We start from the raw sequence: 27893 nt of genomic DNA, 5'->3' as shown, positions 1-27893 counted from the left end.
GGGATAGGATGTAGAGAAGAAGGATGTCCTACAGGAGTTTGGTACCTTCTAATTGAACACACAGTATTTCCATCTCCAAGGGATTTAATGGATCATTTAAGATCAGGATCTCAGGAAGAGGTTTACCAGGATTGAAAGTTTAGCTAGGCCATTGGATGTCATTGTAAAGTCATGCTCAGGAAACGACCTCCTCTTGCCTTTAGAATCTCTATTCAGAAATCAAAGCTGCTGTTTATCTTTGAAAGGACAGCTCTGCTGACATTTCAATTTGTGTGATATAAAAGCTGAAAAATACAACTTTCTAGGAAAATGCTTCCTCCCTGACAAATGTCACAAAAGAAGATAGGAAAAAACTGACTTAGAGCAAGTGTTTATCTAGGTTTCCCAGTGCACAAGAAACTTATAGAAAGATAGCAAATAAATGAACAAATGTAACATATAGAAACAAGAGTTACAGAACTAATTAGACTGGACAATGATACAGTATCATCTTTGGTCTGAAAAATTACTGAGGAAACCCACTTCTGTGTCTGCATTTCTGATTAGCTCTGACAGGATTGATGGAAGTAGTATCAGTCAATCAGCCAATCATATTTATTGAGCACTTACTCTGTGCAGAGCACAGTCCTAAGAGTGTGGAAGAGTACAATATAACAGCATTGGAAGACATATTCCCTGCCCACAATGAGCTTACCATCTTGAGTACCATCAAGTACCATCTTGAGTTTACCATCTTAGCCCAGTGGAATGAGCATGGGATTGGGAGCCAGGGTAGCTGGATTCTAGTCTTGTCTTTTCCCCTTGCCCTCTCTGTGATCTAGGAGAAGTCACTTAACGTTTCTGTGCCTCAGTTTTCTCATCTTTAAAATGGGAATGAAATACCTGTATCTCTGGTATTTCCCTTCTTCTTAGACTGTGTGTCCTGAGTGGGACAGAAACTATGTCCAATCTCATTACTGGCTATCTATCCCAGGGCTTAGCACATAGTGAACACATCAATATTATTAGAATGACAAGGTTTTTTCATGGTATTTGTAAAGCACTTACAATGTGCTCGGCACCATTCTAAGCACTGGGGTAGATACCGGGTAATCAGGTTGGACACAGTCCCTGTCCCACGTGAGGCTCACATTCTTAATCTTCATTTAACAGATGGGGTAACTGAGGCACAGAGAAGTGAAGTGGACATTCCCAAGGTCACACAGCAGACAAGTGTCAGAGCCTGGACTGGAATCCAGGTCCTTCTGATTCCCGGGCCCGTGCTGTATCTGCTAGGCCATGCTCATGGAAATATCATGTAACTAGGTTGAAAACTGTCCTGTGTAGCTAGCTGGAAGTGTTCTGGGGATTTAATGTTGGCAAGTGTAATAAATGTAGGAACAATTACAATAATTCTATGAATTCTTTTAGTGTTGCCTTAAATTTTGGGGAAACAGGAATTCAGTAAATACGGTTTTGGTTAATATGTCAAAATTTGAGACTTGTGGTTTGCCTTAATTATGATTCAACTTACTTTTTGAAAGATAAGAGGAACTTTTGTTCCAGGTGCCTTCTTCTGATCATTTTCCAGCAGGACTGTAAGCGGCACTCCAAAAAGACCATTCTCTTAAGAAAAAAAACAAAAAAATGAAAGCGAGAAAGGGAAAGAACTAGAAGAGTAACATCTTTATTTTTTAACCAGAGTTTCAGAACAGGAGGAGTTCAGCATCTCCGCTTACCGCGTCCTTTCACTTTCTCAATCCGGTTCCTCTTTAGTTCGATCCCCAGGGCATCATAGAAGGCGGTCAGTTCAATGAGAGAGAGATAGCGGATCTTCTTCAAGTCTTCGACTGACAGATCCTCCACTTCGCTCAATCCAAATCTGCTTTTCCGAACAATAAATTTCTGCAGGTATAAATTGAGGGCCTCAGCCACTTTAGGAAGGAGGAGAGACCCTTAATCTATGACCCACTTTGGCTGTTGCTGTAGTATCCAAGTGTAGTGTATTTTTTAACCAAAGCCTGAACTACACTGTATTTTGGACAGACAACAAGCCCGTGAAGTCTCCAATTAGTCCTGGCCCTCAGAGAAATGGCCCCAAATTCTCTGAGGTTTTGGCAGATCGGTACTGCAGTTGGTGAATGGGGAAACAATAAAGATGAACTGAAGACCACGGTGATTGGAGCCCTCTCTATAGGGGTGACAGTGGCCATGGCTTTTGCCTTCACAGTTGTCTGAGCTGGATTTCCCCATTTGCTCATTCCAGGTTTCTGATAAGACCTGGGAGTTTCCAGTCAGGGCCGAATTTATGGTTAGACCAGGAAAGGCCTCCATAACCCCTTAGCCTGTTCTTTTTTGTGTCACACATTTCCTTCCTGACTATTTTCAAAAAGAGGCCAGTTCCAAGGCTTGAGGGAAGGGATTGGGTGAATGGAGATTTGACTGGGTAACTTGGTGACTTACCGGGTTCCTTACTGGTGACTTACTTAGAAAGGGATTTACGTTCATTTTCTCTCTGATAGAGTTTGAAACTGAGTCCATGCAAAATCGTTCTTTTCAAAAAGAGGAGCTTTTAAACCCATTTCTTCTGCTTCTCTCTCAGTCTCTTTCTCTCTCTCTCACTCTCCTCTCTGTCCTCACTCTGTCTCTGTCTTCCTCAACTGCTCCACATTTATCTCTTCCTTTCTCTCTCTGTCTCGCTCTCTTTCACACTCTTTTCACATTCATTCTCCTTTCTCCCTCTCTTTTTCACAAACACTGCCTCTTTCTCTCTTCCTTCTCTCTCTCATTCTCTGTGTCTATTTCAACCTCTCTCTGACTCTCTGCCATTCTGTCTCCCTTCTCTGTTTTTCTCATTCACACTCTCTCTGTCGTGCACAATCTCTTTCCATTTCTTTCTTTGACTTTCTCTGTCTCTGTCTCCTCCCTGTCACTCTTTCCCCCTCTTTTTCACACACTCCTTCCCCCTTCTCTCTCTCTCATTCTATTTCTCACTTTCATCGTCTTTCTCTGGTTCTCTCTCTCTGCCACTCTTTCTCTCTCTCTGCCTCTCTCTCTCTCTCTCTCTCTCTCTCTCTCTCATTCTTCCTTTCCCTTTCCTTTTGGAGAATTCTCCAGTTCTGACTTACAGTTAAAGAAGAATCTTCTTTTTTAAACTTCTGGATTTTCTGACTTTCTTTTTCCTTAGGAACTTCTGTGATGCATTCTGAGAAAGAGAGCTCAAACGAAAGTTCTTCGGCTATTGACGGGGTGTCCTTTTCTAGCCCAAAGTCAAGACAACTATTGGCTGACAACAACATAAATCAAAGATATCAGTACACAATACACAATATCTTGGATGTTATGTTTACCACACCACAGCGTAGAGACCTACAAGAAATAAGACCTCCCTAGATCTCCCAGATAAATATGAAAGATCATAGGTTTGGGCTGAAACGATTCACTTCATCAGCAATAAATTAACGATGCCAAGCTTTCAGAAGGAATTAGATCAATTCACTATTACATGAATAAAAACCCTATTTCCATTTGCAAGTCTATTTCTGTGATTATCTTCCATTGAAGCCACTATAAGTTAGGTAACTTCAGGGAAGAGATTGGTTACAGATAAAATCGATGGTATTTATTGAATGCTTATTATGTGCAGAGCACTGTACTAAGTGCTTGAGAGAGTACAGTGCACTAGAGTTGAGAGACATGTTCACTGCCCACAAGGGGCTTACAGTCTAGAAGGGGAGACAGACATTGAAATCAATTATGGATGTGTAAATAAGTGTCCCTGGACTGAGGGAGGGGTGAATATCAGGTAATAAAATCCTCATTTTCAAATTTTTCCTCTATGTACATTAGACAGATGATCAAATGAATTTTCTTATTAAAGGATAACTGAATGTTGGTCTCCTATGTCAAAGTGAAAGCTCCTTGCTGAGAGGGAATGTCTCCTTTCATTATTGTGTACTTCTCAAGTGCCTAGTACAGTTCAGTTCACCGATGAGTTGCTCAATAAATGCTACTACCACATCTATTATAAGAACTGCTACTAACAAATGTACATGGATAACCCATAGCCCCATCTCAACTACTGAATCAAGCTTCAAGAGCTGCTTATAATCAGTGAGTGTGACCTCATTCTTTCTACCTGGTCACCTTTATTGAGGTCCTTAAGAAGTTCGGAGCCAGATCTGTGGCTTAGTACAGAAACAATCAATCAGTCATATTTATTGATCTCTTGCTATGTGCATAACACTGTACCAGATACTTGGGCGAATAAAATAAAGCAGGGTTTGTAGACACATCCCCTGCCCTCAACGAAACTGCAGTCTAGAGGAGGAACTAGGCATTTATATAAACAAATGCACTACAGGTATGTATATAGGTGCAGTAGGGCTGAGAGAGGGGTGAGAAAAGGGTGTAAATCCAAGTTCAAGGGTGACACAGAAGAGAGTAGGAAAAGAGGAAATGAGAATCCACTGGGAAAAGAAGAAATGAAAGCCTAGTCAAGGAAGGCCTCTTGAAGGCAGTGTGCCTTACATAAGGCTTTGAAGGTGGGGAAAGTGATCATCTCTTGGATATGAAAAGGGAGGGCATTCCAGGCCAGAGGCAGGACATGGTGAGAGGTTGGCAGTGAGATAGAGGAGATCGAGGTATAGTGAGCAGGTTACCAATAGAGGAACTGAGTATGCTGCTGGGATAAGAGAAGTAGCATGGCTTAGTGGAAAGAGTATGGGCTTGGGAGTCAGAGCTCGTGAGTTCTAATCCTGACTCCACCACTTGTCTGCTGTGTGACCTTGGGCAAGTCATTTAACCTCTCAGTTACCTTATCTGTAAAATAGGGATTAAGACCGTGAGCCCCACATGGGACAACCTGATTACCTTGTATCTACCCCAGTGCTTAGAAAAGTTCTTGGCACATAGCACTTAACACATACCATAATTATCATTATGATTATATAGGAAAGCAGTGAGTTAGGTAGAAGGGGGAAGGTGATTGAGTGCTTGAAAGCCTATGGTAAGGAGTTTCTGTTTGATTTGGAGGTGAATGGGCAACCTCTGGAAGTTCTTGAGCAGCGATGAAACATAGACTGAATGTTTTTGTAGAAAAATGATCCAGTAAGGAGTAGGGAGAATTAAAATTATGAGATGTTGTTTATGATTGATAGTTACATAACTGGAATCTCCTGATTGGTATCAATTTCAGCAACAGTTGTTAATATGTTACATGACTGTAGTTTAGCCATGAGAGTTGTCTATCAAATCAAGAGTAAGATATATGATTAAGAAAGGCTCTCATTTTTTCAGGACTGTACAGATGTATTGGAAGATGGGACTGCAGCTTGAATGGTTTGAACCACCAGTTCCCTGGTGGCCATGTGGAAAGGGCACAGGCTTGGTAGTCAAAGAATCTGGGTTCTAGTTCTGGACCTGCCATTTGCCTGCTGTGTAATCTTGGGCAAATCACTTTACTTCTCTGTGCCTAAATTACCTCACCTATGAAACGGGGATTAAATACCTGTTCTCCCTTCCTCTTAGATCATGGGGCCCATGTGGGACAGGGACTGTGTCTGATCAGATTGTATTATATCTACCCCAATGCTTAGCCCAGTGCACAGTAAGTGCTTAACAAGTACCACAGTTTTATTGGGATATTGGACTGTTACCTTCTCAGAGCATGGCAGGACATAATGATAATGACAGGACACCAAATAAGTGCTATGCATAAAAACAATAATGATGGCATTTATTAGGCACTTACTATGTGCCCAGCATTTGAGTTGATTCAGGATAATCAGGCTGGGCACATTCCTATGCACTTGAGGTTCGTGGTCTAATTGGAGAAGGAGAAAATTCATTAATTCATTCAATCATATTTACTGAACGCTTACTGTGTGCAGAGCACTGTACTAAACGCTTGGGAAGTACAAGTTGGCAACATATAGAGATGGTTCCTACCCAACAGCGGGCTCACAGTCTAGAAGAGCAGGTATTTTATGTCCCCCTCTCCATCTCCCCGTCTTACCTCCTTCCCTTCCCCACAGCACCTGTATATATGTATATATGTTTGTACATATTTATTACTCTATTTATTTATTTTACTTGTACATATCTATTCTATTTATTTTATTTTGTTAATATGTTTGGTTTTGTTCTCTGTCTCCCTCTTCTAGACTGTGAGCCCACTGTTGGGTAGGGACTGTCTCTGTATGTTGCCAACTTGTACTTTCCAAGCGCTTAGTACAATGCTCCGCACACAGTAAGTGCTCAATAAATACGATTGATTGATTGATTGATTATGTCCATTTTAAAGGTGAGAAAAGTGAGTCACAGAGAATGACTTGCCCTAGGTTACACAGCAGGCAAGAGGCAGTGTTGAGTTTAGAACTGTTGAGTTTCACATACTTTGCTATAGGCTGTAAGCTATTCCTAAAAACTGCAATCTCCTTCTGTAGAGTGTAAGGTCCTTGTGGGCAGGGACCGTATCTACCAACTCTATTGTAATGTGCTTTCACGAGCACATAGTACAGGGCTCTGCATATGGTAATCGTTCAATCTGTACTATTGATTTCTAATGGGCTGTGCCATCTCTAGTACCTCTTATTGATCCCAGCAGAGAGCAGTCAGGACAAGCTGGGCCTGTGGTCCCATTCTAGCTACTGGCACATAGCCAGAAGTCAGGAACCTGTGGCTCTGGAGATAGGCCTGTCTCTCCCTGCAACCAACTGAGGTTTTTAAGCACAGATACCCCACCTCCATTCATTCATTCTTTCAATGGTATTTATTGAGCATTTACTATGCGCAGAGCACTCTACTAAGTGCTTGGAAAGTCCAATTCAGACTCGGCCATGAGGGCAAAGCCATTAGCTTCTTCTACTGTAAAGAGCTAGGCAGGAAATTGGAATGAAAGTAGCTGGACAATCCTGTTCCTCTGAGCAGGAAAGGGTCTGAAGGAGAGCCAAGATGACAACTCCATGCCTTACTGGATGTAGGAGGAGCTTAAGAATGTCTCTCCCCGTGTCAGTCAGTTGTATTTATTGAGTTCGCACTATGTGCAAAGCAGTGTACTAAGAGTTTGGGAGAGTACAATGTAAAAATATAACAGACACATTCCCTGCCAATAATGAGGGTACAGTTTAGAAGAGGAGGTAAACATTAATATAAATTAATTACAGATATGTACATAAGTTCTGTGGGGCAGGGAAGGGGGATGAGCAGGTTGGTGCAACATGGAAGGAAGTAGAAGAAAAGGAAAAGAGGGCTTAGGGAAGCCCACTTGGAGGAGTTGTGTCTTCAAATAGGCTTTGAAGCAGGGGAGAGTAATTATCAGTCAGATATGAGGAGGGAGGGCACGGGTGAGAGGTCGGCAGCAAGATAGATGAGATGGAGATACAGTGAGAAGTTTAGCATTAAAGGATTGATGTATGCTGGCTGGGTTGTAGTAAGACAATAGCAAGGTGAGGTGTGAGGGGATGAGGTGATAGAACGTCTCTCCTCTATGTTCCCCCAACATGCCAGCCTTCCGAAGAGAGCAGCAGAGGCACCAGCTGAGTCAGGAAAGGAAGGATCCTGCTCATTGCTCACTGGAGATGTATGTAGAGCCAGGATCAGCCTCTATGCCAAACCCAGGCACTGGTGGGCAGTCATGGCAGCCTCGGACGGGCTAAATGCTGGGCAGGATAGGGGCAGGGCAGAGGGTGAGTCCCACGGTTGTGCCTAGGGCTCCCCCAGGCTCCAATCCAGGAGCAAAAAGTTAAAGGCGGCAACCATGGAGGAGGCTGCTGCAGAGGAGGAAGTGAGAGAAAACAACAGGTCTGCGTCTAGTTCTCACTCTTCCTCATCTCCCCCATCTAGCCTGTCCCTCACGTCCCTCCTCATTAGCAGGTAGGACAAGCCCTGGCTTACTAAATCCCCTTGCCCTGCTCCTTCTGTTGGAACTAAAGTGGGCTCTGGATGGGCCCCTAGGGGGTCAGCAGGCAGGGATGGGAGCAGGAGCATTCATTCATTCAGTCAGTCATATATATTGAGCACTTACTATGTGCAAAGCACTATACTAAGAGCTTGGGAGAGTACAATATAACAGCAAACAGGTCTATTCCTGCCCACAGTGAGCTCACAGTCTAGAGGGGGAGGGACAAGGATGGGCCGGGGGCAACAGGAGGGGCAGGAACTCCCTCTCCATATAGATCTGAGAATGGATTTTTTGGTGAGGGCAGCATGAATAGTATTTATATTAATGCCTGTTTACTTGTATTGATGTCTGTCTCCCCTGCTCTAGAATGTGAGCTCATTGAGGGCAGGGATTGTCTCTCTTTATTGCTGAATTGTACTTACCAAGCATTTGGAATAGTGCTCTGCACACAGTAAGTGCTTAATGCCCCCTGTGGAAAAGGGTCTGTGTCAAATCTATCTCATATAGAAATAATAATAATAATGATAATAATTATGGTATTCGTTAAGCACTTACTGTGTGCTAGGCAGTGTACTAAGCACTGGAAGGATGCAAGCAAATTGGGTTGTACACAGTCCCTGTCCCACAAGGGGTTCACAGTCTCAATCCACATTTTACAGGTGATGTAACTGAGGCCCTGAGAAATGAAGTGGGTATCGTGCAAATCAAGATAAGAACATCATCATCATCATCAATGGCATTTATTGAGCACTTTGTGCTGAGTACAGTGGTACTAAGCATTTGAGAGAGTATTAATAATAATAATAATAATAATAATCACATTTATTGAGCGCTTACTTGTGCAAAGCACTGTACAGTACTACAGAGCTGGTAAAGTTCCCTCCCACAACGAGCTTACAGTCTAGAGGAGGAGATATGCAATGATATAAATATATAACTTGTAATATGTAATTTAAAGGTATAGACATAAGAACAGACAATGATGTAATGAAAAGTAAAGGAAGGTTTTATATTGGTTTACTCACAGTTCACTGCTTTCCAAATAGGCTTCTTCCCTGGCCCCTGCAAACCATTGGAGGAAACTAGGGGTACTGGTACTGTATCAATTGTAGGCTAGGAAGGAAAGATGAACATAGAGTCAGATTCTGATATGGATATGAATAATCTCTCCAGTTTTTCAATCCTGTACAGTCCATTGAGTGCATGAGAAATTATTCAAGGCATTTTTGTAGTCACTAACTTTCCTTGTCAGATTTTCCAGGTCTCCAACTAACTGAAATAGTGATTTGGTCCTTGGAAAAAAATGAATGTAATTCATACATCATTTCTATCGTACTGCCATTTTCCTGCATGCAGTGGTATAGTAAGCAACTTTAAATGAAACTAAAATTTGGACTTATGGTATTTGCCCAATTTTTCAAGGAGACCTCAAGGGATTGTCAAGTCATTTAACCTCTCTGTGCCTCAGTTCCATCATCTGAGAAGCAGTGTGACCTAGTGAATAGAACCCAGGCCTGGGAGTCAGAAGGACTTGGTTTCTAATACCAGCTCTTCCACTCATCTGCTGTGTGACCTTGGACAAGTCACTTCACTTCTCTGTGCCTCAGTTACCTCACCTGTAAAATGGGGATTGAGACTGTGAGCCCTATGTGGGATAGGGACTGTGTCCAACCCGATTTGCTTGTATCCATCCCAGCGCTTAGTACAATACCTGGCACATAGTAAGTGCTTAACAAATAACCCCCCTGCCCCAGCCTCCACCATCCTGGTCCTCTCCCATCGACCTCTTTTAGGTAATTGACAATGATGCTGTCCTTTCCCTTGATTCCCCTTACAGTGATCTTATATCAAGGCATATTTTTTTAAAAGCTGAAACAATCAAGCAGTGGTACTTATTGAGTGCTTACTGTACATAGATTACTGTACTAAGCACTTGGGAGAGCCCAATAGAGTAGATAGACATGATTTCTGCCCTTGAGGTGCTTGCAATCCAATGGGGAAGACAGACATTAAAATGAATTATAGATAAAGGAAGTAGCAGAGTATAAGATTATGGACAGAAGTGATATGGGGCTGGGAGTGGGGTGAAAACCATGTTTTTAGGGGGTTCAAGTGCTTACACGATGCAGAAGGGGGAAGAACAGGGTGCAGAGCTTAGAGGTTAGTCATGGAAGGCTTCCTGATGGATATAAGAATTTAGTAGTGCTTTGAAGATGGGGAGAGTGGTGGTTAGTTGATGTGAAGGAGGCGGGGAGTTCCAGGCAGGAAGGAGGATGGTGAGTAAGGGGTCAAGGATGTGAGAGAAGAGATCGAGGCACGTAAGTCTGTTCATGTTAGGGGATGAAGTGTTTAAGAGTTAGGAAATGTTTTGTTTGAGGTTGGACCACTCAAGGCCTCTGGAGGGCCGCTCAGGATGACTCAACCTCTTGGACAGACCAATGGTTTGAACACTCCAGTTCCTGGCCTCCTTTCCATGTGCCCCTTCGGGGAGCAGAGGGATGCCAGGGAGGCTGCTATACTGGTGGCAGAAAGGCCCCTGGTGGGCTGCGACCCCCGGGGACGAGGAGAGCCCCAACATTTTCACAGCCTATTCACAGCATTCTCCTCCTCCACATTCATGAATGTTCAATGGAATCAGGCTTTAAGTTGTGGGCCAAAAGAGTCCTCAGAGAATGGAAGTCTCCAAATTCAATAACTGGAAATACTAAATGACAATAACGCCCTATAGCCTGTTGATGCAACATCTGAAAGTACTCAGTTTTGGGAACCCACCACGTTAATCGCAGTCAAGGATTGCCAAGGTGGCACTTCATAAATTCCGGAGATAATGGTGGTTTTTATTTTAATTTAAAGATATATGCTTTTTACTTGGAAGAGGGTTGATCCAAATGAAGGAGAAAATAATTCTCATTAATACGTCATGAAACACTGGAGTTTTCATTGGGCAACAATAGGATAAAAGGCATTAGCATGTGGAATCCTGTGAGGAGACTAGTTCCTGAGCAATAGACATTGTTAACGCAGAAGCCATCACTGGCGTTTATTTGCAGCTTGTATTTAGGGACTTGTAGAAAAGGAAAACTGAATATTACTACAAAGATGAGCTTAGGAGGTATCAGTTCCTTTGGGCTCCACTGTCGAACAACTAAGTGAAAAATAAAAAAACAGGACTCAGGAAGGAAAGGCATTTCAGTGAAAACTTAGCAGCTTTCACTGTGTCTAAGGATGGAAGAAATGAAAAGTTGACTGCTATTGGTTTGATGTATGGAGAGACCAGAGGCAAGCTAGTGTTGCATATGGATATAGAAGTCAGTGTTTCTCCATAGCCAGCACGATCCTCTCAAGGAAACGCTTTACCCTGTGCCACCAAAGACACTCGTTTCAAAGGAATTAAGGTTAACATGGAATTTCAGTCTTTCCAGTGGCACTTGAAATAAATTTTTTCTTCCTTTAGCCCTGGACTTCAGTTGGCACGTCATGTTTGTACCAGGATATTTTAATGGTATATTTCACCATGGTCGATGGGGAATAGAAAACTGATGCTAACAGCAGAGCGTTGTTATGAAAGGGAAACAGCCAGCTAGATAAAAAGGTATCCAGAAAACAGTTTTTACTTCTGCATAGTGTATAAATCTATATCAAGTGTGGAAGTAGGGTGGGGACAGATAGTTTCACAAAGATGCCTTTGCCAGGGAGAACAAACAAACCAAACAAAAACAATTTTCCTCCTTGGTGAATCAGTGGTTTTCTACATGCTGACAAAAAAGCCAACTAAAAGGACAGAAAATGAGAAAGGATAGCTCTTAATGGAGAAAAAAAAGGTATTTTTTCTTTGTAGAGTAAGTATGAATGCAACTGAAATGCTAATTTCCTAATTCTCTTCTTCCAGCAATTAGGTAAAGTTAGATTTCTTAGCTAGGAGTCACTCTTTGAAAATATAATTTCTCCTTGAGCAGAGCTTGACATTTAACCCTCTTTATCCTCTTTGTTAGGAGAAGACACTTAGCTTGGATTGCATTTTTCTGGCTTTCCCTCTCTCCTCTGGCAGTGCCTCGGAGGACCAGGCCTACACTGTATTTAAATATAATCATCATAATAATGGGAAGGATCATTCGTGCCCTGAGACATTAACTCCTCTCGGTGAACTTGCAAGCATCAGAATCAGTGGCTTGGTTTAGGAGGTAGTATAATTTGAGAAGTGGCTCGCCATCACTTCGATTAATTCTTCACACCACTGTCCTAGGTTATGTTTGCATTACCTTCCCCATTTTATAGATTGTAAATCTGAGGAGCAGTCAAGGGGCTCGACTTTCAAGTCAGCATTTTATAGATCAGTGAAGGAGCCCGAATTAAAACTTAAAGCCCTAGTGCCCAATCTGTGACTGTGTACCCTCAACCTGTCCACCACCTCTTTTTAACATGGCGATGGGTGAACCTCTTGGCTTCAGGTGGGTGGTGGAAGATAGGAAGTTTGAGTGTGATGAGAAAAAAGGGAAAAATCAATCATTCTCAAAATGGCAAGAACTGATCATAACAAGAAGCGAAGAGAAATACCTTGGCAGCCGGATATAAGCCCAATAATAATAATAATAATAATAATAATAATGGTATTTGTGAAGAGCTTGCTACGTGCCAGGCACTGTTCTGAGCACTGGGGGGATACAAGGTGATCAGGTTGTCCCACTTGGGGCTCACAATCATAATTCCCATATTACAGATGAGGTAACTGAGGCACAGAGAAGTGAAGTGACTTGCCCAAAATCACACAGCTGACAAGCAGTGGAGCTGGGATTAGAACCCATGACCTCTGATTCCCAAGTCTGTGCTCTTTCCACTGAGCCACGATGTGGAAGGATAAGAGAGGGATACAGATTGTCATAGATATCTGATGATAATAATAATAATGATAATAGCAATGGTATTTGTTAAGCACTTGTTATGTGCCAGGCACTGTACTAACCACTGGAGTGGGTACAAGCAAATTGGGTTGTACACAGTCCCCGTGCCACGTGGGGCTCACAGTTTCAATCCCCATTTTACAGATGAGGTTACTGAGGCATAGAGAAGTGAAGTGACTTGTCCAAGGTTACACAGCAGACAAGTGGTTAAGTCCAGATTAGAACCCGTGACCTTCTGACTCTCAGGCCCATACTCTATCCACTAAGCCATGATGAGAGCTAGTAGTGATTTATCTGAGTTCAATCCACCCAAACCCACTATCTCTTTGCCCCTCTCTTTGCTCCCTAACACAAAATTCAGTGACTTTGCTGGTTCAACAGAATAATAATAATGATGGTATTTGTTAAGCACTTACTATGTGCCAAGCACTGTTCAAACTGCTAGGGTGGATACAAGATAATAAGGTTGTCCCACATGGGGCTCACAGTCTTAATCCCCATTTTACAGATGAGGTAATTGAGGCACAAAGAAGTTAAGTGGCTTGCCCAAAATCGCACAGCTGATAAGTGGCAGAGCAGGATTAGAACCCATGACTTCTGACTCCCAAGCCTGTGTTCTTTCCACTGAGCCACAATTCCTAATATTAGTCGGTTGCCATAATTAGAATGATGGTACTTGTTAAGCACTATGTATGAAGGACTGTTCTAAGCCCTGGGCTAGATATAAGGCAATCAGGTTAGACACAACCCCTGTCCCACATATTGGCACATTCTTAGTCCCCATTTTACAGATGAGGTAACTGAGTCACAGAGCTGAACTGGGATTAGAACCCTGGTTCTTCAGATTCCCAGGTCCTCACTTTAGCCACTAGGCCATGCTGCTTCTCTGTGAAGGTTGTATATTTTAGGTATGGACATTTCTATATTTTCCTACTTCAGTATGATCCCTCTTTTATTAATCTAAACTCCCAGATGGTAGCAATGGTTACTAGACCCAATCTGGCCATAGCCAGGCCACAGAGGGGCAGGCTACGTGCTGGCCTGTGTTACTTGCTCCCTTTGCTCTTCCCTACTCTCCCAGCCCCGCGGCATTTATGTGTATGTATGTCATTTTGTTTATTTATATCGATGTCTGTTTACTTGTATTGATGTCTATCTCCCTCTTTCTAGACTGTTAGCTTGTGGTGGGCAGGGATTTTCTCTCTCTATTGCTGTATTGTACTTTCTCAAGCGCTTAGAACAGTGCGGTGCACACAGTAATAATAATAATAATAATGATGATGGCATTTTTAAAGTGCTTACTATGTGCAAAGCACTGTTCTAAGTGCTGATAAGATTAAAACAGGAAACATTCAATAAATACTATTGAGTGAATGAATGAATGAATGTTCCTGCCAACATTTTGAGACAACTAAGATCAAAGGAAACAGGGTTGAGGGCAGGATTGTGGCTACTCTAGAGGATCAACCGGAGTAACCATAATGATAATAATAATAAGTATAGTATTTTTTAAGCGCTTACTATATGCCAAGCACTGGTCTAAGTGCTGGAGTAGATACAAGGTAATCAGGTTGTCTCACTTGGAGCTCACAGCCTTAATCCCCATTTTACAACTGAGGTAACTGAGACACAGAAGATAAGTGACTTGCCCAAGGTCACACAGCAGACAAGTGCAGAGCCAGGATTAGAACACACGTCCTCTGACTTCCAAGCCCGTGCTCTTGCCATTAGGCCATGCTGCTGCAACTACAGAATGTGTATCGAACCTCAGAAGAGTGGCCTTGCTTCCTGCTCTATCTCCCTACCCGCTGCCGGCACCCACAACCACCTTCCTGCATGTGTGTTTGGACCCCATTTGATAGAGCTAAATTTCAACCACAGCCCTGAGATTCTGCTTGGAGCCCCAGATTTCAGCCTTTCTGGGATTCCTCCTCGTCAGAAAAACTCCCTTTCTAGAGAATTCAGCAGAGTGCCACATCCACCATTTTGGGGATGAATTTGAAAATTCTGGATGCAGTTTGAAAATGCCTCGAAGCTAAATAGCTGCATTTTTCACTAGCCAGAAAGTGGATTGAGGAAGTACAGAAGCATAATGGTACAACTCAGTTATCCACAGGCACCAATAAAACTTTCAGAAATCCAAAGCGTTGTGAGAGTGTGGAAGTACTTGCGACTTTTCTATAGTTTTGCAGGAAGATGCACTTTTCAGGCTCACACTAGGTTAGAGTGTGATTTCTTTGGTCACTAAAGGCCATCTTTTATGGAGGAATGGAGAGTTGGCAGTAAAATGTTCCATTAGCTTCTTCTAACCACAAGGGACGCATTAAATAACAGGATGTCAACCTCATACCAGCTTGTACAGATCATCTGCTACTCTGTTTATCTAAGAAAATGAGGTCTTATCACAAGACCTGTAATTACTACTGGACCTTCAGAAGAATGTTTTGTTGACTCTCCAAGCTCAAAGGGAGAAAGGATGTATCACAGTGAAATCATCATCATCAAACTCAATTTGATGATGATGATGGTATTCGTTAAGTGCTTACTATGTGTCAACCTCTTTTCTAAGCACTGGGGTATATACAACCTAATCAGGTTGGACACAGTCCATGTCCCACATGAGGCTCATAGTCTTAATCCCCATTTTACAGATGAGGTAACTGAGGCCCTGAGAAGTTAAGTGACTTGCCCAAGGTCACACAGCAGGCAAACGGCAGAGACAGGATTAAAACCCATGATCATCTGACTCACAGGCCCGTGCTCTATCCACTATGCCATGCTGCTTCTACTTTACCATGTGGGGATAAATGTGAAATCCAAAGCATATTTAAGAAGGTTCTGCCTTTTTTTAGTAATATTTGTAAACCTTACTATACGTCAAGCACTATTCTAACCATGGGGTACCTGCAAGTTAATCATATGCAAGTTCCCCCCTTCTAGAGTGTGAGCTCACTGTGGGCAGGGATTGTCTCTCTTTATTGCTTTATTGTACTTTCCCAAGTGCTTAGTACAGTGCTCTGTACACATTAAGAGCTCAATAAATATGGTTGAGTGAACAAATTAGGCTGGATAGAGTCCCTGAAACCTATGGGGTTCACAGCAAAGTAGAAGGGAGAACAGGTATTGAGTCTCCATTTTACAATTAGTAAAACTGAGGCACAGAGAAGTTAAATGACTTGCCCATAGTAATACAACAGGCAAGCAGAAGAGCAGGGATTGGAACTCAAGTCCTCTGGCTCACAGGCCCGTGCTTCATCCGCTAAGCCACACTGTTTCCCTTGCAAAAGGAGTTCAGGTCATTCATTCATTCAGTCAATCGTATTTATTGAGTGCATACTGTGTGCAGAGCACTGTACTAAGTGGTTGGGAAGTACAAGTTGGCAACATATAGAGACGGTCCCTACCCAACATTGGATTTACAGTCTGGAAAGAGGAGACAGACAAGAAAACAAAACATGTAGACAGGTGTCAAAATCGTCAGAACAAATAGAATTATAGCTATATGCACATCATTAACAAAATAAATAGAACAGTATATATGTACAAGTAAAACAAATAGAGTAATAAATCTGTACAATCTGTTCAGTTGCAAAAAAGTCCCTGGGAATTCAAGCATTTCCAGTGGTGAGAGGCGAAATGATTCATTCTCAACCACTGCTGGGTTCCTGTTAGAACAGTTGCACTGGAGAAACAGCAAGGCACTGTGGAAAGAGTATGGATTATCTTTCTACAGAAATGCTCAGGGCATGTCTGACTGTGAGCCCATTGTTGGGTAGGGACCGTCTCTATATGTTGCCAACTTGTACTTCCCAAGTGCTTAGTACAGTGCTCTGCACACAGTAAGCACTCAATAAATATGACTGAATGAATGAATGTCACACCCCCCTCCTAAAATCTCCAGTGGTTGCCTATCCACCTCCATATCAAACAAAAACTCACTATTGACTTTAAAGCTCTCCATCACCTCACCCCCTTCTACCTCACCTCCCTTTCCCTCCTTCTACATCCCAGCCTGCACACTCCACTCATCAGGCATTAACCTCCTCACTGTGTCTTGATCTCACCCGTCCCGCCGCTGACCCCTGGCCCACGTCCTACCTCTGGCCTGGAATGCCCTCCCTCCTCAAATCCGCCTGACAATTACTCTCCCCCCCCCTTCAAATCCTTACTGAAGGCACACCTCCTCCAAGAATCCTTCCCAGACTAAGCCCCCTTTTCCTCAGATCCTCCTCCTTTCCTTGTCACCTAGACGCACTCCCTTTGCTCTCCCAACAGAATGTATGTATATATGTATATATCTATAATTCTATTTATTTATATGTATTCCAATTTACTTGTTTTGATGTCTGTCTCCCCCTTTCAAGACTGTAAGCCCATTGTGGACAGGGATTGACTCTATTGCACTTTTTAAGTGTTTAGTACAGTACTCTGCACACAGTATGCACTCAATAAATATGATTGAATGAATGAATGAATGACCACAGGCCTGGGAGTCAGAAAGTCATAGGTTCCAGTTCTGGATCTGCCACTTGTCTGCTGTATGACCTTTGACAAGTCATTTCACTTCACTGGGCCTCAGTTCCCTACCTCATCTGTAAAATGGGGATTGAGACTGTGAGCCCCATGTGAGACACGGATGGTGTCCAACCCAATTTGCTTGTTTCCATAACAGTGCTTCATACAGTGTCAGGCACATAGTAAGCACTTAACAAATACTACAATTTTTATCATTATCATTATTAATTATGTGAATTCATTCATTCACTCATATTGAGCACTTACAGTGTGCAAAGTGCTGTTTTAAACATTTGGGAGAGTACAATATATGATCTGCAAATGGAGAGGGTCTAAAGGTGCTAGAGCTTGTCTTTGTGCTTGTATCCCCAGATTTGTTTCAACCTCTGTGCATTCCTACCTCACAGCCAAACTCTGTCCAAAACCCAGAGTTAACTGATCCCACCTGCCTCCCAAAGGGAGATCCTAATTCTTTAACCAATAATAGCAGGATAGCCAGTGAATAAGAAATTGAGGTTTGGGGATGCAAGAGTAACTCTCCAGGTTTAGCTCTCTTTATCTTTGGTTCATTTCCTGGCTTAGTGGAACGAGCAGAGGACTGGGGTCAAGGGACCTAGGTTTTAATCCCAGCTCAGCTACTTCCCTGCTGTGTGACCTTGGCCAAATCACTTAACTTCTCTGTGCTTCGGTGTCTTTATTTCTAAAATGGAGATAAAATATCTGTTCTCCCTCTGTTTCAGATTATGGGACAGGGAGTTCATCTGATCTGATTGAAATGGATCTGCCTCAGAGCTTAACTCAATTCTTGGCACATAGTAAGCATGTAACAAATATAATAATAATAATAATTGTTATTATTATTATTAATGATACTAAAGTTGAAGTGCCTTTTCCTTTTAGGCAGGTGCTTCTAAATTTTGTGCATTTGCACATTTGTGTTTTAAAAAAAGTGTTAAGCATATGATGTTATATGGAAATACAGTAAGATATTGCAACATTACAGCAGTTCACAAATTGGTTATAGTGACAGCTAGAATTATATATATACAGATCTTTTAACAAATTGGGAATGGATCAGGCTGATGGTTTTCAGGTGAGTAGACTTTTGATTGGCTATTATTTTAGTTAACTTCAAGACAACATCTATCCTTTTGGGGAAATAAATACGATTGATGATGATGATGAAAGCTAACGTATCTTAAGATGTTCTATTTTGTATAATTACAGAATACTACAGAATACTCTCAGGATATGCCAGATTTGGTTTGTTAGCATGAAAGCTAGTTATGATGGAACTATTATTTATTCTTATCATTATTGTCATCATTCTTACATTTATTAAGCTCTTAATAAAATAAGAACTTTATTAACAGTGTCAAGCACTGTTCAAGCTCTGGGATAGATACAAGTTAATCAGTGTGGACACAGTTTCTTCCCACATGGTGTCACAGTCTTGGTAAATTTAACACCCATTTAACAATTGAGAAAACTGAAGTACATCAAAATTACATGACTTGCCCAAGGTCACAGAGGAGGCAAAACCCAGCAGAGCCGGGTTTAGAACCCACTTCTCTGACTTCCAGTCCCCGGCTCTTTCCAGTAGACCATGTAGCTTCTCAAAGCAGTTCAACTAGGTTTAGAACTCACTAAGCCCATTTTTTGAAGTGTTCTTTTAAATGAAACATTTGTTATCATGGTGTTCGTTGGAACAAGAGTTGTCTAAATTGGGGATTATTTTCTTCTGTTTTGGGCAGGAGCTCTGAACACCAGAACGCTGGTGACAACAGCTCCAACCACATCAGAGCTGTATCCTCTGTCCCTGAGGAAATGGCTGGGGGATCAGGAGAATCAGTTCCTTTCTGAAAGAAACTTGTTTCACAAGTAAACAAACTGGATCCTCATTTTATCATTTTAATTCAAACGACTCGCAATAACTAGTAAATAACTAGAACTGCTCCCTTCAGGTTCCCCCTTCCAAAATAATGAAAGTAATAGCATCCTTCAATATGTCGTGTGTGTGTGTGTGTGTGTGTGTGTGTGTGTGTGTGTGTGTGTGTGTGCGTCTTTCTGGAGATGGGGAAAATCAGTTGTTAGGTCCTCAACCAGCATTTCAGCTCTGGAGAGCAAGTTGACCCAGTGGCCTACGTATTTATAAAAACTGGGATTGTTTTCCCAGAGAAGCAGCATGGTATAGTGGTTAGAATACGGTCCTGGGAGTCAGAAAGCTGTGGGTTCTAATCCTGACTCTGGCACTTGTCTGTTGTGAGACCTTGGGCAATTCATTTCTCTTTCTCTGTGACTCAGTTTCCTCATCTGTCAAATGGGGTTGAGACTGTCAGCCCCACGTGGGACAGGGACTGTGTCCAACCTGATTTGCTCGTACCCACCCCAGCACTTAGTACAGTGCCTGGAACATGGTAAGTGCTTAAGGAATACCACTATTATTATCATTCCTCTAATCTGCAGAAAGGAGAGAATGTGTGCCTGTTAGAATCAAATGCAGAGAGACAAAAAGCTGGCAATTCAAGGATGGGAAGTAGCCAAAGGCTGGCAATTCAAGGCTGGGAAGTAATTGTCAAGGCTTTTGACCTAATTGCTCAATTACTGGCTGTAAATTAGGCCATGAAGAATTGATCTTTGACCAGGACAACAATTAACTATCTCCTACTAGAAAGAAGGACATTCATCTTTCCCTAAAGGGAAAAATAAGCGTAAAATTTCAGGGAATATACTTTACCCCTTATTGGAATGCAGCTCATTCCACTCATGTTGACACTCATTTCACTCATATTGACATTCTTTTTTTGTATGGTATTTGTTAAAGTGCTTACTATGTTCTAAACACTGTATTAAACACTGGGGAAGATACAAGGTAATTAAGTTGGACTCAGTCTCTTTCCCATATAGGGCTCACAGTCTAATTCCCCATTTTAAAGATGAAATAACTGAGAGATAATAATAATAATAATAATAATAATAATATAATAATAATAATAATAATATAATGGCATTCGTTAAGTGCTTACTATGTGCAAAACACTGTTCTAAGAGCTGGAGAAGATACAAGGTGATCAGGTTGTCTCACGTGGTACTCACAGTCTTCATCCCCATTTTACAGATGAGCTAACTGAGGCACAGAGAAGTTAAGTGACTTGCCCAAAGTCACACAGCTGACAATTGGTGGAGTTGGGATTTGAACCCATGACCTCTGACTCCCAAGCCCGGGCTCCTTCCATTGAGCCACGCTGCTTCACTAGAGAAGTGATTGCCCAAGTGACCAGCAGACAAGTGTTTGGAACCAGGATTAGAACCTAGGCTCTCAGACTCCCAGACCCATGGTCTGTTTCTCGATTCTGGGACATTCTGACTTTCCTGGAACAGTTTGGAGTTTTGAAGCCATTTTCTATCAATTGGCTATGTGTTCCATGTGACACTCCTGTTTTACAGATGAGGAAAATGAATCAGCACAGGGGGATGAAGGGATTCACCTAGACCAAGTCAGTGGAATAGCTAATATTTGAATCAGCTTTCTTGTTCTCTGATCTGAGCCCTAAGTGCTCTGCATCTCCTCTCATCCCATCAACTCCAAGACTCCAAAGTCACTCACAGTTTTCTTTGTAAAGGGCAACTGGAAATAATAGGTAGAAATTAAGGGATGTGACTGTCCAAAATGGCAGAGTCACTGGGGTGGAACTTGGCTCCACAGAAAAATGTGAAATGACAACCAGCATTTCTCAAACCCATTTCATGAGAAACAGTGTGGCCTATTGATTAGAGTATGGACCTAAGAATCAGAAGGACCTGTATTCTAATTCTGACTTAGCACTTAAATGCCATCATCCTAATCATCACTTGGGCAAGTCACTTAACTTTTCTGTGCCTCATTTACCTGATCTGGAAAATGGAGATTTAGACTGGGAGCCCCATGTGTGACATGAACTGTGTCTAACCTGCTTAGCTTCACTTAGTACAGTGCTCTGCGCACAATAAGTGCTCAATAAATTTGATTGAATGAATGAATTAACTTGTAGGTACCCCAGTGCTTAGTAAGGTGGCTTTCACTTGGCACTTAACGAATACCAACAAATAAAAGAAGATTCTGTTGTCTTTCTCTCTGAAATACAGTAATACTTCCAAGATTTTTGTTTAATGTAGGACTCATTAATATTTCTCCACTCTATTTCAACAAACATTTCTACATATTAAAAAGGACTTTTGCACACTTTGTATCGGTTTCCCCTATCTCAGAGTTTCACTTCAGGGCTTAGATTTAGTAAGCAAATAGCTACGAGCTTGAAGCCAACAAAAACTTGTATCTGCGCCAAAGTAGCCTGCTTGACATCCAAAAACTGAAGGAGTGAATTCTAGTTTCGATGGGAGATTGCAGCATGGGGATTGGAGATTTATGGGCATAAGTTTTGTGAAATGTTGTTCTCTGCTATTTGCTGCTGTTTCCTTTAGAATGAGACTATATCCAGTGAGATCCTGGCTTTATCAAGTCTTTGCTTCGAATACCAAAACATCTCCTAGGAAAGTTTTGTTACTTACCGAAGACTCATTGACTCCAAAGATATCCCTCACATCCCGGACTGAATGTTTGTTCTTTTTTCTCATGGTTTGAGTGTAGGTATTGTACCGCTTCTGTACGGCAGCTGCCTGGGTCCGAGTCAAGGTAGAGAGCAAAGCTGCTCCATCTTCCTCTTGTGCTCCCGATATCAGTGTTGATAAACCCACATCTTGTAACCACTCCGCTTCAAGTTCCCCTTCTGAAAAAGAGTGGAAGCAAAAAAGCAACAGCATGGCTTGACATGTGGTTAGTCTCCATATTTGTGTGTGTTTGTGTGTGTGTGTGTGTGTGTGTGTGTGTGTGTGTGTGTGTCTGAGATAAATGTTGTGTATGGTCATTCTGAAGTCAGGTGAGCAGACACCTCTGCCTCTTATCATCTACAACACTCAAATACACAAAGGAGCATGCATTCTCCTCAAACAAGCCTACACACACACACACACACACACACACACACACACACACACACACACACACACACACACACACCCACCACCACCACCACCACCACCCCAGACCCTCCTACTCTATTTTTGAGATGTTCTAAATTAAAGATTTAAGACATTACTTTTATAATTCAATCCAGAAAAAATTGAGATTTCCAAATGTTCTTTGGCCTGAAATTTCTGGTTATTTCAAATCACAAAGCAACCATTTGTCTGAAATTCCTTACATGTTAGTGACCAGGTGTATTTTGTGGCCTATGAATTAACCAGATAACTTGATTATACTAACAAAGCCATTATGGGTCCTTCTGAAGAATTAATAATCAATCAACATTGATGAGGATTGATGAATCAACATAGAATAGTCTTTTCTTTAAAAACAAGCTGCCAAACCTACTTGCCTGCTTGCTTTCCTTTTTTTTTTCTTATCAGTGGCTTCCTGACACTGATCTATTTGTGAGCAAAACAACCAAAACTAGGGGAGAGTTTCTTCCCTGACTTCACTCCAGGTTCCCTGAGGGAATTGGAATGTTTGTCCATGCCAAGAAATTGCCAACACAAAGATAGCTTAACATCGCTTACTGCAGTTCCTTAGGCCAGACCTCAGCTGAATTTCAGTGGGGCATGGAACTTTAGTTTGCTTTTCTCTGCTTTTTTGCTCTCCTTAATCTGCTCTTTCACTGACTCGTTTCAAATGATAAATCAATTTCTTTCTATCTACCTTTGTCTGTGGAGCAAGTTAAAGAAGCATTGAATGTAAGCTTTTTATGGGCAGGTAACATTTCTACCAACTCTGTTATATCATACTCTCCCAAATGCATAGTATGGTGTCTGCACACAGTCTGTGCACAATAAATACAATTGATTGATCCAGAAGGCTCCACTGGGAAATATGCTTTGGTATACTCACCATCAGCCGGCTTGATATCAATTAGTGTTTGTTCATCTTGCCCTTCCTCACTGTTCTCTTTGATGCTTTCTACTTCACACCAGAAGTCCTCCATGGAAGTGCTGTCCACAGAGGCCTGTGAGTTGGAGCGACTGAACCCAGGGGGATGGAGGGATTCATTCGATAACATTCTGTTAATTCTTCGACAACGAGGGAGAGATTTTCTGGAGAGAGAAGAGAATAGTCTTGAAGTTCACCTCTTAGGCATGTATCTCCCTTCCTCCCAATCCCAGCACATACTGACATATCCTAATCCCTACCTGTCGCTTACTTTCTGTTTGTCTCCACTGCAAATCTGTGAGCTACTTTTTGAGCACTGATCTACTCTAGTGAACTCTCTAAAGTGCTTAGTATAGTGCTTTGCACACAGTAAGCACTCTCTAAATACCACTGACTGATTGATTTGTTGATTGAGCAGTGTGTTGGAGGCATTTTTTTCAAGTCCCAGAGTTGAGATAAAGTTTAATCAGTGAGTTTGAGGCTTAATTCAATTTGCAAAATTAGTTGGCTTCCGTCTTTACTATTCTAATCCAAGAAGAAACTGGAATTTCTTTAACATATTGTCTTTTGTTCTTCAAGTCATAAATCACAGAACAGCAGAGTAACAAGTGTGAGACAGCAAACCTGTTTAAATTTTATTTCTAGAATAGTAACTCCCTCATGGAGCTGCATATACGGATAGAGTACCAGTCTGGGAGTCAAAAGGACCTGGGTTCTAATCCCAGCCCTGCCATTTGTCTGCTGTGTGACCTTGGGCAAGGCACAAAACTGTTTCCTCTTCTGTAAAATGGGGATTGAGTCTGGAAGCCCTGTTTGGGACAGGGACTGCATCCAAACCAATTATCTTGTATCTATCCCAGAGCTTAGAACAGTTCCTGGCACACAGTAAGCACTTAACAAATACTGCAATTATATAAATGTATCCACTATTATATATCTATATATGTATATGTATATATATTGAATACCTTAGTTTATCCTCTAGAAATTATACATTTTCAAAACACCTCCTATTTCTGTGAGTTTTTAAAAACATATCTTTTTTTTTCATTTCTCATAATATTCCTAAGTGGTCATGCGTAAATACACAAAAAATGGATTCAGTAATCTACAGGACAAACAATATTATTTACTTAAATGCTCTTTTTGGCATCTGTTTCAGACAGAGAAAAGGGTCTGGGGGTTCTCCCGAACTACCCACTATCTCTCACTACGGCATCATCAGCATTTACCTGCATATTTTGAAAGGGCTTACAGGAGCTTGTCTGGAGATCCAGAAAAGAATACCATTTTAATATATTTATATTATTAGGTAGGCAAGCATGTTTATCATGGTAAAAATATAGGGGTGGGTTATACCAATTAATCAAGGATATTTATTGAGTGCTTACTCTATGCAGAACACTGTACTAAGTTCTTGGCAAAATAGAATAGAGTTAGCAGACACAATCCCTGCAAATATTCAATGAGTTCAATGTACTGGGCTAAACTCTTGGCAAGTACTGAACAGAGAAGTAACACACAATTGTCTGCCCACAAGGAACTTATACTCTAACAGAGGAATCAGACATAAAGTTACTTTTAGGTTAATCAAAATAAGCAATTGAATGTATAACTGAATAAGTACATATACATAAATGCTGAGAATGGCTAGAAGCAGCATGGCTTAGTGGATTGAGCATGGGCCTGGAAATCACAAGGACCAAGGTTCTAATTCTGGCTCTGCCACTTGTCTGTTGCGTGACCTTCGGCAAGTCACTTCACTTCTCTGGGCCTCAGTTACCTGCCACTTGTCTATTGTGTGACCTTTGGCAAGTCACTTCACTTCTCTGGGCCTCAGTTACCTGGTCTGTAAAATGGAGATTAAGACTGTGAGCCTTAACTGGGACAGGGACGGAGTCCAACCTGATTGAATTGTATCTACCCCAGAGTTACTACGGAGCCTGGCTTATAGTAAGTGTTTAACAAAAATCCATAAAAAACTATGTAAATGCTTAAATAAGTACCTAAATGCTAGAAGTTATAGTACTGAAAGGACAGGAAAGGACATATCATCTGCTCATTAATTGCCCTATATTAGGTCATCACTATTAGAACTAGCACTATTAATTGAGCAGCTTCTCTATGGAAAGAAGTACAAAGCAGTAAAGGAACATATGGAATAAGTAAAAAATGTAATACCTTCCCTCAAGGAGTTTGTAATTTAATTGGCATACATAAATGGCAAAAAAATAACGCCTGGGAATGGAGGAACTGAGAAATTAGAAAAAAACAACAACATCAAATCTGTTGTTGATTTGTCACCATTTGTTACCTGTATGAGAATTTTGAACCACCAGCATTTATTCATTCATTCATTCAATCGTATTTATTGAGCTCTTACTGTGTGCAGAGCACTGTACTAAGCACTTGGGAAATACAAGTTGGCAACCTGTAGAGACGGTCCCTACCCAACAATGGGCTCATAGTCTAGAAGGGGGAGACAGACAACAAAACAAAACATGCAGACAGGTGTCAAAATTGACAGAACAAATAGAATTATAGCTACATGCACATCATTAACAAAATAGAGTAGTACATATGTACAAGTAAAAGAAATAGAGTAGTAAATCTGTACAAATATATACAAGTGCTGTGGAGAGAGGAAGGAGGTAGGGCTGTGGGGGGTGGGGAGGAGGAGAGGAAAAAGGGCATTTTCCTCTTTTCCATTCCAGACCCAGTTCATTCATTCATTCATTCAATTTTATTTATTGAGCACTTACTGTGTGCACAGCACTGGACTAAGCGCTTGGAAAGTACAATTTGGCAACATATAGAGACAGTCCCTACCCAACAATGGGCTTGTCAGTTCCCTTTGGCCCCCAGTTCTTTGCTGAAGCAGCTACTGAGCAGACTCACAGAGATATTCAGAATCATGACCACAGACCATGCCCAGTTTCCCAGTGAAAATTAACAGGAGGATGTCTCACTGAACTCTGGTGAAGGTCTGATTTTAATCCCATTGCTAAGGCTTTTCTTGTCATTTATGGCTCAAAAACACTCAGTCCAATCTATCTAGGACCCCTGTTTCATGTCCTGGCCTGGTTTTGAGCAGAACCCTGGGCTACAGCCTCCTTGGTAGAGCTTAACTCAAACTGGATGGATGTGAGCCCAAGACAAACTAGAAGAGATCTGATCATGTGATATAGTCCTAGCAATCTACAGAACAACTGAACAACAACAGACTGGCAGCTTTTGCTGGAAGTGTGGGCAGGACCCGATTCCAGACTAGAAATAGCCCAGAAACTGAGAGAGAGAGAGAGAGAGAGAGAGAGAGAGAGAGAGAGAAAGAGAGAGAGAGAGAGAGAGAGAGATTGTGTGTGTATGTGTGTGTGTGTGTGTGTGTGTGTGTGTGTGTGTGTGTGTGTGTTACACTCATTGTGAAGGAATGTGCCTGTTATCAGTCTCCTTTGCAGGCTACTCCTCTGACATCTAGCCCCTAACTGTGTCCCTCGATGCTCAGTTCTGGGTTCTATTGGTGAAGCAGCATGGCTCAGTAGAAGGAGCATGGGCTTTGGAGTCAGAGGTCATGGGTTCAAATCCTGGCTCTAGCAATTGTCAGCTGTGTGACTGGGCAAGTCACTTAACTTCTCTGGGCCTCAGTTCCCTCATCTGTAAAATGGGGATGAAGACTGTGAGCCCCCCCATGGGACAACCTGATCACCTTGTAACCTCCCCAGTGCTTAGAACAGTGCTATGTACATAGTAAGTGCTTAATAAATGTCATTATTATTATTATTCTCCATGTACACCCACTCCCTTGAAGAACTCATATTCCCTCATTGCTTCAACTACCATCTCTATGAGGGTGATCCTCAAATGTACATCTCCAGCCTGATGTCTCCCCTTCTCTGCAGTCTCACATTTCCTCCTGCCTGAATCAACAGGCAAAATAGAATAATAAAAAATGCTTTGAAACACCCTCAGCCACAGATGTACAAGGAAGGTCTTAAACCTACAGCCCTCTCTTGGCTCTCTGTTGGTCAAAAGTTTACCAACCCCACAGAACCATGGCTTAAGACAGCTTCCTGTTGGAAAACCTTGTTTTTAGTTGCTCAGGTACTAGTCATGGGAATTCCCCAACTTTTTGCCTCTTCCTAGCCACAATGCACAAGCTGAGGAGCTCTCACCCCACCGATAAACTGGAGTAGACATGTATACGTTAATCATGGAAATTGCCTGGATCTGGGCCCACTTCATCAATCCATCAATCAGTCTATCGAAGAGACAGCCTTATTTGGGGTGTGAAGGGAAATACGGAAGTGGGGCCTGAGTCTCTCTCTTCCAGGAAGCATGCTGAGACTTGGAGCCTGGGGGACAGGGGAGGAAGAAAGTGGTACACCTGGGTCTCCTCTCTCCAACACCATGCCCTCGAAATTCCCTAGCCCCCCACTATTTAACTGGCTTGTCCCTTCCCTGTGACAAGGTTGATGTATTTTAAGCGGAGTCTCTACAGGGGCCAAAATTTGTCCAGTTAAGCTGTCTACACAGCCAAGCATGAGTTGATCCATTCACAAAGTGAAAGTCCATGTGCTGGCTTGGAGGAGACTACCTGGATGGTTGTAGGCTGAGGGAGTGTATTCACTTCCAGGTGACT

General features: G+C 41.9%; 1 protein-coding gene across 1 annotated transcript in view; it reads right to left on the bottom strand.

Moving 5' to 3' along the window:
* ARHGAP28 (Rho GTPase activating protein 28) overlaps positions 1-27893 on the bottom strand; it is a 167736-nt gene that overhangs the window by 50295 nt on the left and 89548 nt on the right. The window contains exons 2-7 of the mRNA XM_038747531.1: positions 23219-23421; positions 21844-22061; positions 8908-8995; positions 3108-3265; positions 1719-1884; positions 1514-1605 (exon numbers count right to left, since the gene is read on the bottom strand). Of these exons, the coding sequence (XP_038603459.1) occupies positions 1514-1605; positions 1719-1884; positions 3108-3265; positions 8908-8995; positions 21844-22061; positions 23219-23421 (925 nt within the window). The remainder of the gene's footprint in view (positions 1-1513; positions 1606-1718; positions 1885-3107; positions 3266-8907; positions 8996-21843; positions 22062-23218; positions 23422-27893) is intronic.

The sequence above is a fragment of the Tachyglossus aculeatus genome, chromosome 5 (assembly GCF_015852505.1).
Source record: "Tachyglossus aculeatus isolate mTacAcu1 chromosome 5, mTacAcu1.pri, whole genome shotgun sequence".
Classification (NCBI taxonomy): Eukaryota; Metazoa; Chordata; class Mammalia; order Monotremata; family Tachyglossidae; genus Tachyglossus; species Tachyglossus aculeatus.
This window is presented reverse-complemented; position numbering and strand designations above follow the sequence as displayed.